General features: G+C 42.2%; 1 protein-coding gene and 1 long non-coding RNA gene across 3 annotated transcripts; one reads left to right on the forward strand and one right to left on the reverse strand.

Annotated features, from left to right (window-relative positions):
* The first annotated feature begins 7,631 nt into the window (after positions 1–7,631).
* LOC125490048 lies at positions 7,632–11,826 on the forward strand. Its single transcript, XM_048628058.1, has 2 exons — positions 7,632–9,255; positions 10,892–11,826. Exons 1-2 carry the CDS (start codon positions 7,836–7,838, stop codon positions 11,824–11,826), a joined length of 2,355 nt encoding a protein of 784 aa, XP_048484015.1. The 5' UTR covers positions 7,632–7,835.
* Positions 9,326–10,890, reverse strand: LOC125490092. 2 transcript variants are annotated; one of them, XR_007267432.1, is made up of 3 exons: positions 10,497–10,890; positions 10,171–10,420; positions 9,326–9,925 (listed from the first exon to the last, which is right to left on the reverse strand). It is a non-coding gene; the product is annotated as an uncharacterized LOC125490092 (long non-coding RNA). The 2 variants fall into 2 exon arrangements; XR_007267431.1 differs by having other exon boundaries at positions 10,171–10,890.
* Positions 11,827–12,742: the final 916 nt, after the last annotated feature.

Below are 12,742 nucleotides of genomic sequence, written 5' to 3' on the forward strand. Positions count from 1 at the left end.
CAGTAGTTTAGTACCTACACTCACGATGTAAGTGGAACTTTTCATTGCTCGTGAGAGTAAACTTCTTTTTTTGTATAACTTTAATTGTATTTGTTGAATGCTAAATTCTATTTTGTATATACTTACATAATTTTTGTACTCTACCTAGCAATAATTGCGTGTTGGCCATAGCTGTTAAGCATTATTATTTTTATCCTAATCCTAACTAATATTTTAAATGCGAAAGTAACTGTGTCTGTCTGTCTGTCTGTCTGTTACTCTTTCACGCCAAAAGTACTGAACGAATTTGAATGAAATTTGGTATACATACGGTCTAGACCCTGGGAAAGAACATAGGCAACTTTTTATCCCGGAATTCCCATGGGAAAACTTTTTAAGGCGAAGCGAAGCGCGCGGGAACAGCTCTACCACATCTGAACTCATCCGGCGGCTGCTGTATCGACTGAAAACATTTTTGTTTCATTAGCGACACCTGTTTTAATTAAAAAGCCGATGTAGGCCGACCGATACACCCGGTACACCCGCCCGGATTAAACAGCAAATGACCTGCGTTCGTCATTCAGGGTTCAACTGCTGAAAAGTGGCAACCCTGCCACATCGATCGATTGGTCGGCCTTATCGGCATATGTACAGTAAAACTATAAAGTCCTGAAAACGGAAGTGGATCCTGTTGTATATGGCTTTGTATGTGTGTGTGTAACTGCGTTTACATCTACCTGCGTTTAGCAAATAAAAGTGAGTCATCAACCTAAGCCTGTTGTTTTACTTCATGGTGACAGCGGTGCACTAAATTTATTAATTTAGACAAGTTCCAACGCGTTAATTGTGTTTTCTTTATTGTTTACGGATATTAAACGTCACGAGTGATTATAAAATAAGTGTAAAATGGAACACGCGAGGCCTCCGTCTGAATTATCGTTGGAGGGCGGTCCGGCCGCGCGCGCCGACGCGTGGCGCAAGTGGTACAAGCAGTTCAACGTGTTCATGAAGGCATCTGGGGCCTGCAAGGAGCCGAAGGACGTCCAGGCTAGTCTGCTAGTCAACCTGATCGGACCAGATGGATACGACATTTACTCGACATTTAAATTTATCAAAGAAGAAGATCGTGATGACGTAAGTGTGCTGATTTCAAAGTTTGAAAAGCACTTTGGTACGAAACAAAACACAACCATGGCGAGGTTTCGTTTCTTCACAAGAAATCAAGAAGTAGGCGAAAATATCGATACCTACGTGACCGCGTTGAGGTTACTGAGTCATCACTGCGAGTTCGAGAACCTCGAGGACGGGCTGATAAGAGATCGCATTGTGTGCGGGGTGAGCGACGGCGCGGTGCGTGACAGGTTGCTCAGGGCTGACGACCTGAACCTGGAGCAGGCTATTAAAATATGCCAGGCTAACGAATTGTCTTATGAAGAAAGTCGAAATATCGAAATTAAAAAGAGTGCAGAGTCAGCGAGTGTCGACGGGCTGTATGGATCGCGGACAGCAGGACGCGGCGGCGGCAGGTGGGCTGCGGGCGCGGCGAGCGGGCCGGGGGCGCGCCGCCGGGGCCAGCCCGGACCGGAGCCCCGCGGCGCGCCCGGCGGCGGCGGCGGCGGCGGCGCGGCCCGCCCGGGCTCCGCCGAGTGGCGCGAGGATGCTGGTGCAGTGGCTAGGTTGTGTACGGCATGTGGTGGTTATAAGTGTTACACTGGATCGCGGTGTCCAGCTCGATCAGTGAAGTGTTTTACGTGCAATGAGAAAGGTCATTTTAAAAAAAATGTGTCCCATCAAGGTCAATAGACGTGTTTACGAAATTTGTGAGGACGAAAATGAAAGTGAAGAACTTTATTATGTTTCCTCCTTGGACCAAGGATCGCACAACAAGGACAGTATCTGGTATGAGTCTTTATGTCTATTTAACAGTAATAAAAGTGAGAAGTTTAAACTTGACACAGGTTCTGATCTAAATGTGTTATCTATGGCTACATTTGTACGGTTAGGATTTAATGCTAATGATATCTTGCCAAATAATATCAGAGCGCAATCATTTTGTGGTAATTACATTCCAATAATTGGTTCTTGTATGATGCAATGGGTGTATAAGAATAAAAAACATGCAATCGAATTTGTAATCTCTGATAAAGCGTGTCAGGGTGATTCTCAAAAAATGGCTCCAAAAGCATAATTTCTTTGGCGCATTTTTTTTTTCATGTTGTTTGAATATTATACCCCACATATTGTAGAGGCTTTAGACCTCTTTAGTTATCTCTTATTGGCCCTGAAATCTATCGAGCCGATTCAAAGTTACAGCGATTTTAAACAATTTTGGGCCAATGAAATTAGATTGGCACCAATGAAATTAGAAAACACACCAAAGAAATTATAAAAGGTCCCAAAGAAGTTAGTTTTAAGAACAAAGAAATTAGAAATTGTTTTAAAGAAATTAGTTTTATACGTAGATTGCAAATAATACACAACAAAACTAAAAATCACACATATCTTTATTTGTTTTTAACATAATTTTATTACCTGATGACGTAAGGGTGCAAGGGTTCTAAACATCCGAATGATCCAATTGCCAACCTCACCTGCCCGTGGTGCACTCTGCTAAATAACAGACGGGGCTCTGGCGACCGGATGATGGCAGTATAACCATCCAAAAACAGCTACTCTAAATCCCATAGGCCGGCGATGGGCAGCAGCGTCACCGGTATAAAAAAGTGTAAAGAGGACGAGGACACGATGTCCCTGGAGTCCGGCCACATGTTCTACCATCAGGAGGGCGACTAACTGTCCCAAGGTGGCGTAGGATTCCTCGTCAACAAGACCCTTGTCAACAACGTAGTGGAGATCAGCAGTGTGTCAAATCGGGTAGCGTACCTAGTACTAAAACTAACCGAGAGGTATTCCTTGAAGGTCGTACAGTTATATGCACCAACCTCGGCACACTCTGACACAGAAGTCGAAGCAGTATACGAGGATATCTCTAGGGCATCACGTTGTACTGCTAGGACCCAATACACCGTTGTGATGGGGGACTTCAACGCCAAAGTGGGAGTATAAGAATGCGACGAATCGAGGGTAGGACATCATGGCTTTGGTAGCAGAAACCAGAGAGGGCAAATGCTTGTAGACTTCCTCGAAAGGGAGGGGCTTTCTTTCTGATGAATTCTTTCTTTGAGAATCGGCCCCAGAGGAAGAGCACATGGGCAAGCCCCGATGGTAGGACGAAAAACGAAAAAGGCTTCATTATGACTGACAAGCTGCACATTTTCAGATATGTCCCAGTGATCAATAGGTTTAAAACTGGGAGTGATCACCGACTTCTCCGAGGTACTCTGAATATCAACTTCAAGCTGGAGAGGAGATGTCTGGTGAAGTGGACCCTTCGTCCCACACTGCACCAAATTGGAGCTGTCAACACCAGCTTCTAGAGATGACTACAGTTCTTCAGAAGGGTGACCAAACCCTTCTGAAGAACTATAGACCGATCTCGCTTTTAAGCCATGTATACAAGCTGTTCTCAAGGGTTATCACGAATGGTCTTGCCCAAAAGTTAGACGAGTTTCAGCACCCGGAGCAGGCTTGGTTTCAAAAAGGCTTTAGTACAATAGACCACATCAACACAGTAAGGTAGATTATACAGAAGACCGAAGAGTATAATCAGCCTCTGTATCTAGCCTTTGTGGACTATGAAAAAGCCTTCGACTACATCGAGACCTAAGCAGTTTTGGAATCCTTGCAGAGATGCCAAATCGACTGGCGCTATATCGAGGTGTTGAGGTGTCTGTACAATGCCGCTACTATGACTGTCCAAGTACAGGACAAGACTATCCAACTGAAACGTTGAGTGAGACAGGGGGATGTGATATCTCCGAAACTGTTCACCAATTCACTGGATGTCTTTAAGACGTTGGACTGGAAAGGACATGGCATATGTATAAATGGCGAGTACATGTCACACCTCCGCTTCGCGGACGACATCGTTATTATGGCAGAATCTCTGCAGGAACTTAGCTGGATGCTAAGTGGCCTAAATGCTGCTTCCCGACGTGTAGGCCTCGGTATGAACTAGGACAAGACGAAAGTCATGTACAATGCTCACATGAAACCGGAGCCGGTCGTCGTTGGTGAGGCAACAATCGAAGTTGTGCACAATCGAAGTTGTGCAAGAATATGTCTACCTCGGGCAGACTATTCGGCTAGGCAGAAGCAACTTCGACAAGGAGGCTGCAAGGCGCATCCAACTGGGTTGGGCTGCATTTGGGAAACTTCGCCACATATTCTCCTCGTCCATTCCTCAGAGCCCGAAGACAAAAGTCTTCAACCAGTGCGTCCTGCTAGTGATGACGTATGGTGCTGAGACGTGGACACTGACGGTAAGACTGGTCCACCGATTTAAAGTCGCTCAGCGTGCTATGGCACGCAGCGTGGGACGCCCTCCTGCCCGCTGGACTGACGACCTTAGGCGGGTAGCCGGTAGTAGTTGGATGAGGAAGGCCGAGAACCGAGTGTTTTGGCGCTTATTGGGAGAGGCCTATGTCCAGTGGATGATTATTGGCTGATGATGATGATGAGAGAATTAACCATAATAGACATTGAATGCATAAAGTTAGCGTTATTAATGGTGTTTCATACTCAATACTAATTTCTTTGTATCAAAACTAATTTCGTTGGCGCAGAATGCCAAAGAAATCCAAAGAAATTATTGGCAACGAAATTAGAAATCATCACTTAAAAAATATTTTTACAGAAAGTTGATGTAAATGGGAAAACTTTTTAAAGCGAAACGAAGCTCGCGGGAACAGCTAGTAAAATATAAATAAATAATTATAGTGTGGTAAGTGTAACAGTTCAACTATGTTTGTTATGTGTCGTATCGTATTTGATATCATAAATTATTTTACGAGTCGTATTTTCCTGAATGTCTGTCGCATTAATTAAATTGTACGTAGTTCAACTGTTCCCCGGTGGCCTATAACCTTTGCTGCTTAAATGACGTGTAAAATCTCTGAAATAATGTGTAGGTAGTTAGGTACGGACAGAGCGGTGGTAGCTCAGTCGGGTAAGCGCCCGCTTCTCACGCCAGAGATGCGGGTTCGAATCCCGGCGCTGACATGTACCAATGAATTCTTTGAATTTAAATGCCATTTTTACCACCACCCTTAAGGTGAAGGAAAACATCGTGAGGAAACCTGCATATGTAGATTTAGCACATCTAGATATCCCTAGATATCACCACGCAGTGGACCAGCGTGGTGGGAAATGATCCAAGCTTAGGAAGGCAGTTTAGACCTTGGGGATATGCACAATGGTTCCACTCGAGAGAGCCAGTTCCAGGTACTTACACCCCCACAGAGAATAGAATAGAAGTATTAACGCATAACGTATTACGCATTAAGTAGAACGCATTATCTAGGCGTTCACGTGGTTTTATTATGAGGATTAGGGTATTATGTTCCACGAATTTCCTAGTCACAGAGCAAAGGTTGTTCAGGACGACGAGCTGGGTTAGTTTCAGAGGTAAGTACTATACCACTTCAGTAACACCCTGTATATTTCAGGAACAGTCCTGGCGGCAATAAAATTCATATCGCGGGCGAAAATATTTAGAAGTGCGTTAATTTCTGCTGCCGTTGTATAATTAACTATTAAATAAACACTCACGAGCATTGCAAAAGTTCCACTTACAAAATTCCAAAATAAAATTGCCCAATTTTTTTTCAAATTACTTATAAAATTTTACTCAATTAAGTATTAAATAATCACAATACTTACGTGTTTATGATATGCGCATGAAATGCTTCGATATTGCAGACGGCGTCATTAAACTAGTTTTTTTTCCCTCTTATAATTTAGTAATAATATATGACACTGGAACTTTTTCATTGCTCGTGAGTGTCTAATACACTCACGGGCAATGAAAAAGTTCCACTCACAAAATTTCGAGACCAAACGACCCCAATTTTTTCAAACATTTCATTAAAAAATATAACAAAATATTATTGTGTTCAGTTGGTCATATCCTGATGCTTTGTTAAATGTACTTCAATGTTGCAAGAGGCGTCATTAACCTAGCCTTTTCCGTTTAGGAGTAATTTGGTATTTTTCTCAGTGGAACCTTTTCATTGCCCGTGAGTGTAGTTCGTTGAATGCCCCACGATAGTTAGACGCCATTCCCACAAAAACGGTGCACTACTCGAAGGCAACATAATGCCAAGTCGTACTTTCTTAGTTTCTTAGCTAGTAATTGACTTTTTACCCCCAGATAAGAAAACAGAGAGTACCTCCCAACTCTCAGGAAATGAAGACGGATGAAAAGCCAAGACTGATGAACGGAGGTTATTAGTGCGACAAAATCAACCGTAAAGTCTTGAGATAAGAGTCAAATTGGGGTGAAATGCGATGTTTCAAATCACTGAATCCTTCTTCGAGCTATTTCGCCGGAAGGATGACTTCATTTTGTGTAAAAAAAACATATACTTAGGTAAGTTTGTTCCTACTGTAAGATATCTGTTAAAAATGTTATGTTAATTTATTAATAAGAGAGATTAAGATCATTATTTTACTTATTTTAATTCATTGTGTATTGTGATTTGTAACTTCCGTTTCATATTTAAATTAAACCTTAGTTTGACTGTAGTTGTAGAGCATGATGCGATAGATGGCGCCACTGAGAAAACTCGACGATAGCACGTGTCGGTAAAGTGGAACGTAGAGTTCCGGAGTTAACCTCTGGGAGTGGCGCCATATCTCGCATCACTTTTGGTTCAGCCGACAAGCAGAGCAGACGCTAAATAAATCAAAGGTGTGTCAGTGAAAGTCAGTGTTTTATTCCTGGATCTGCTATACTTCAGAAGCGGGATAGCAAAGGTATGTACAAAAAACAATTATCCATTTTATTTTTTGCTTGTTATTTTGCTGGGTGAATTTTATTTTTTTTACCTTTGTATTTCTACGCCCTGAATCGGTCATTCGGTTGATACCAGCATTTGATCAGGGCATTCCCTGCTAGTGCCGGTATCATCCTGCGTGTTTCTAATTGTTCAGAATTTGATCAAGGCACTCCCCGATAATTCTTCTAAACTTTGGACATCTTTCTTATTATTTGGTATTTTGTGGGGGCATTCCTTCACTGTAAAGAGTGTTTTATATGTGCATGACATATCATAATCAAATATCTAATGTAATTAAGCCTGAAATCATAGAAAATGAGAAATAAAAATAAAAGAGGGTAGTCAAAAAAAAAAAAATACCAGTAGATAGCAAATATTGTGTCGGGGGTTACAAAGGGGGTGCAAAATTTGGTTATTTTTGCGCTAGGACGCATAGTTTTCGAGATATTTTACATTTTCTAAAAACCGCTAATATTAATTGTGAGATAGCTGATACACATTCCTTTTTCTTTGTCCGAGGTTACGGAGATGGAAGGACGAAGCAGTCGCGCTCGTAGCCGTACCATCCGCCAATTAGCTACGCCCCCTAGAGAGGGTGGACGCGGAAGGTGTAACGGCAGATCGCGCAGTCCTCCAAGCAGACCCAGAGGAAGACGTGAAGAGGAGCATCCGGGCACCAGCCACCGGCAGCGACGAAGCTGCGATCATGTGGGCCACCACGTAGATCGCTATCGCAGTCGATCGCACCTTTCTCATGGTGCTGATCACAATGATCAAACCAGCGAACGTCGAGGAAGCAACCGGCACGACTCCAGGTGCCATCCACATCGGCCGTCACGCAGTCGGGAGAGAAGCACCAGGAGTAGAAGATCGCGCAGCCACTCGAAACGCCCCCGCTTCAAAGAGCAAGTCAGGTCAGAGCAGCCACCATTAACTATTAATGATTTAAGTGCAATAATGAATTCTATAGCTTCTTCCAAGCAACCCAGCTATCATACTAATGTCGTGCCAAGCTTTGATCCGTCATTACCGAGCCATCGCATTGACCTATGGTTAAATAAAGTAAATCAATGCGCATATTTGTATGGATGGGATGATAAACAAGTAATTCATTTTGCTTTACAAAAGTTAGCCGGCAATGCGAGGACTTGGTACGATAGCCTACCGACAATGGTGTTCACGTGGAAGGAGTGGCAAGATAAATTGCTGTCAGCTTTTCCATGGGAGCAAAATTACGGAAGGTTACTAGATGACATGACAAAACGTAAATATAGAATAGGTGAATCTGTAGAGAATTATTATTATGAGAAGATGTCCTTACTTAACCAGTGCCAAATCACTGGGAGACATGCTGTTGATTGCATTGTATACGGATTAACAGATAGGACTCTTCGTACTACAGCACAATCTTTAAGATGTAAAGAACCGGAAGAATTGCTCGAGTTCTTAACTAGCAGTAAAGAGTTTTACACTTCTTATAAACAAACGGACTCGCGAAATAAAACCGATAATAACAATTCAAACAATAAAACATCTCAATTATGCTTTAATTGTCACGAAAGAGGCCATGTTCATTACAATTGCAAAAAACCAATAATCAAATGCACAAAATGCAATAAAATCGGTCACAACGCTGAAAATTGTCGAAGCCAACCGCGCATTCAGGAAAATACCAAAAGTACTATGGCAATAACTGGTAAAACTAATAATAACAAGTATTATAAATCGGTGCTCATTGATGACAGGGAATTCCAGGCATTTGTCGACCTTGGGAGTGAGGTTACGATAATTCAAGCTAGTAAACTAGAACATTTGAACAAAAACATAAATCATAGCAACATTAAGTCGATAAAATCATTTGGTAATATGATTATACCAACGTTAGGGCAAATAAATATTAAAATTTCTATTGATGATGTTGTGGGTCAAGTTGATGCCGTTGTTGTGGATGATAGTTACTTAAATGTACCCATATTAATCGGACAAGACTTCACTGATCAAAATCATGTTCTCATCGTAAAGGATAGTCAGGCCCTAAAGTTTCACAGCTTACATACTGAACTGCCAACTTTTACGGAATCGAATGTAACGAAACGCGTCTCTCTTTGCTCTACCAAGGACATCAACGTATTAAATCAATGTTTGATAGAAGTTGGTACTGAACCATGTTACACCGGAGATTTAATTGTAGAAACTAACGTAATTGGACAAGATGGTTCAGAAGTAGTGATTAAGGGCGGTATTTATTCATTTGACGCGAATGGAAGAGGGAATGTTATCGGATTTAGATGTGGTAGTGTAGCAAATTTGCAAAACGGCACTACTGTTGCACGTGGTCAACCGTTTACGGAAATACCGAGTTGTTATCGAATTGAAAGTGTAAGCCTGTTTTCCACTGTGTAGTGGGTAGTGAAATTACAATGAGGTGGAAAATAAAAATATCAGAATGTGGTACAGTTATTAATATTTATTTATCAAAACCCTGCCTCACACAATATTTTATAACTCAAATAGGTCTAAAATGAGACCAGGGATTAAGTCCTTATAATTGTCTGGTTGAAGTATACAAGGTATTGCAAGGAAATTACATTAAAGTGGGGAAACCAAAGGTTCTACCCCTGTGTTTCACGCCACAGGGATAGAAAGATGGTATTAACCCCAGAGAAACTTCTATATTACTTCAATGGGATAGCAGTTTAACGTTAAGGCCCCGTAACCGAAGGACGTTGATAGCCTAGCGCCTACAAAAGGTTCAAAGTGCAATTTAGATACTACTGCCCGTTCTAACGGGGCTCCCTACGAAGTAAAAAAAATAAAATAAAGGTTTTAACCCGCTAGAGTCCACCCGGGTTCTGCCTTTGCAATCCTACATTCAGCAGCGGCGTTAGAAGGCTGATGCCGCCGAAGATTAATAGAAATCCTAAGGAAATTCCTCAGTATCCGCTCAACGAACATACAACGGCCAACCTGGACTGTCGGACGGGGCCAGGACAGGAGCTCCGGACGGCTCGTGGCTCGCTGACGGCTCTGGTCACCAACGACACCTTCTGGAATCGCGAGAAACAGCCTTGGGTCAAGGATGGGTCGGTAAGGACAGCGAAGGCCTAGCTAACATGTCTCAAGTGACGTGTCTTGAATGGCCCCTGGGTATTTCTAACCTAAAACCTACGGTCAATCACTAATCAAACGATTATGGGAAGGTTAGATCTCGTCTCAAAGGCGGTAGCTTTTCTGTTTAAACGTGACACTTGCAAAATAATCTAATCGACACGTGGAAGGTCATGGCGCTTACCTTGGGGTTGGGTCAGGTGACACGCGTCTGGCAATCGCACGCTTCACCGGGCAGGATTGAAATTGCTGTAAAAGAAATACGCGGGGTTAGACGTTGCTACGTGTAGAAATAAAGACAAGGCAGATGGCTTTCGAAATCCAAAGTCATCGGAAATCGAATAACAACGAAATGCTAGTTTACTCACTCGGCAATTCAGGTTAGATACACATGGTGTGATGCTGCGTGGGTGTCTGTGGCACGTATCTGGTAACTGCAAAGAAACAACTTAGTCAGAATCTATCTCGTAGACCAATCAGATAACCTGAACCCACGATCGAAATACTCACCAGGAAATATGAAGCAAGGAACTTGATACCAATACGGCCTGCGCCACGCGGGCGGGAAGAAAAATCTAACCACACATTTACTCGAGATGTTCTGACAGAGAATGGTTTGCCTCCTTGCCAGTTCCGAAAAAAGCCGTCACCGGGGATGTCAGCTCATCGTCACAAAACTACTCTGTGGCCAGTCAGCACGATCATTGTTCTGAGCGTCATGTCGCCACTGACCACTGTCCGATGACGATCTAGCACGAGTTTCTGAAAGGACCACAGACAACAACTGAAAATCTATCCTGTGTGTCGAATTTGACAGCTGATACTTGACAAGACTAACAAAGTAAACAAACAGAATGTAAACAATAAACGAAATGTTAAGTTACAAAAATAATGGTGTTACAAAAGGGAACTATGTTGTGATACCTCAAATTTACCCATAGAGCAGATTAAAATAGGTAGCGACATTGCTATCGAAGACAAAGGACGGTTGGTAACTTTGCTTAACGATTATAGGACATGTTTTGCAATGAATCTAAGAGAATTGGGTTGTTCGAAAGATACTAAAATCAAAATTGAATTGAATGACAATAAACCTGTAGTTTATAGACCGTATCGGCTACCAAATGTTGAAAGACAGGTGGTACGCGATATGGTAAATGAATTATTAGATACAAAAATTATACAGGAATCTACCTCGGACTATGCCAGCCCAGTTCTTTTGGTAAAGAAAAAAAATGGTAAATATCGGTTGTGCTTCGATTACCGATCGTTAAATAACAAAACCGTTAAGGAACGTTACCCGATGCCGATCATCGACGAACAGATTAGCAGGTTAGCGGGTCAAAAATATTTTAGTGCGCTTGACCTTGCAAGTGGCTACTATCAAGTGCCAGTAGCTTTAGAGTCTCAACACTTAACTGCGTTTGTGACTCCGGACGGACAATACGAATTTAAGCGTATGCCGTTCGGATTAGCAAACGCCCCAGCGGTTTTTCAACGATTAATTAATAAAGTGCTAGGGGCAGCTCGTTTCACTGACGCATTGACGTATATGGATGACGTGCTAATTCCGTCAGCCACAGTTGACGAAGGATTAGATAAGCTGAGAAAAATATTAGATATTTTTTCAAAAGCCAATCTAACACTCAATTTAGAAAAATGTCTATTCTTATCAGAAAATTTGGACTACTTAGGCTACGAAATTTCTGTTGCCGGAGTCCGCCCGGGAACAAAAAAGATCGAAAGCGTACAACAATTCCCTGAGCCACAAAACCAACATCAAGTTCGTCAGTTCTACGGCTTAGTTAGCTATTTCAGGAAATTTATCGCGTATAGTTAGTATAGTTTATAATTTCGCGAGTATAGCTCAGCCCTTGTCTTATTTACTTAAAAAAGATGTGCCCTTCAGATGGCAAGATGACCAAAAACACGCGTTTGAATCCCTTAAGGAAAAATTAAGCTCTAGGCCAATATTGTCAATTTATGATCCAAACGCGAAATACACAGAGGTTCATACAGATGCCAGCAAGCATGGGTTAGCTGGCATACTGTTGCAAAAGGCCAATGATACGGACCAAATGAGGGTTGTAGCATATTACAGTCGTCAAACCTCTCCAGAGGAAAAACATTTTCACGCATACGAGCTAGAAACCCTTGCTGTAGTGGACTCCCTCAAAAAGTTTAGAGTTTACCTATTAGGGACACCATTTAAGGTGATCACAGACTGCCGAGCTCTACGCACTACGTTAACGAAACGAGATTTGATTCCACGAATTGCGAGATGGTGGCTTCAGCTCCAAGAGTTTCAATACGAAATAGAGTATAGGCCGGGCACTAAAATGTCGCATGTGGATGCCCTTAGCAGAAATTTAACAGATTCAACTACTGAAAAAGAGATCTCACTTCACAATGACTTTTTGCCAAATGTTATGCAAATAGAGGTAGACAATTGGTTAATAATATTATTAGGGTTTAGGGTTAAGAAAAATGAACAACGGCCCCCGTCCGCCACCGAGCCTATATAAGGCGCAGCGCGCGCTCAGCCGGTTTCACTTTTTCGTGGCTCCCGGTGCGTGCGGATGGTAAAGCGAAGGCGTTCTCGGTATCGTTGCTCCTTTTTCTTTCTCTTGTGTTCATTGCTTTATTTGATTGCTAAAAGTGTCTTATTAATTAACGTGTGTAAATATTTCGTGTTGATTGTCATTTTAGTGGTTACAAATTGATTAAATAAGAGCTAGTGTGTAAATTTATCGGAT

The sequence above is a fragment of the Plutella xylostella genome, chromosome 20, assembly GCF_932276165.1.
Source record: "Plutella xylostella chromosome 20, ilPluXylo3.1, whole genome shotgun sequence".
NCBI classification, from domain to species: domain Eukaryota; kingdom Metazoa; phylum Arthropoda; class Insecta; order Lepidoptera; family Plutellidae; genus Plutella; species Plutella xylostella.

Bases quoted from the DNA above. Each gene is read 5' to 3' on its own strand.
- LOC125490048 (XM_048628058.1), top strand. From the start codon at position 7,836: ATGAATTCTATAGCTTCTTCCAAGCAACCCAGCTATCATACTAATGTC. The intron at 9,256-10,891 runs GTGTAAGCCTGT...GGTGTTACAAAA, and splicing joins GAGTTGTTATCGAATTGAAA to GGGAACTATGTTGTGATACC.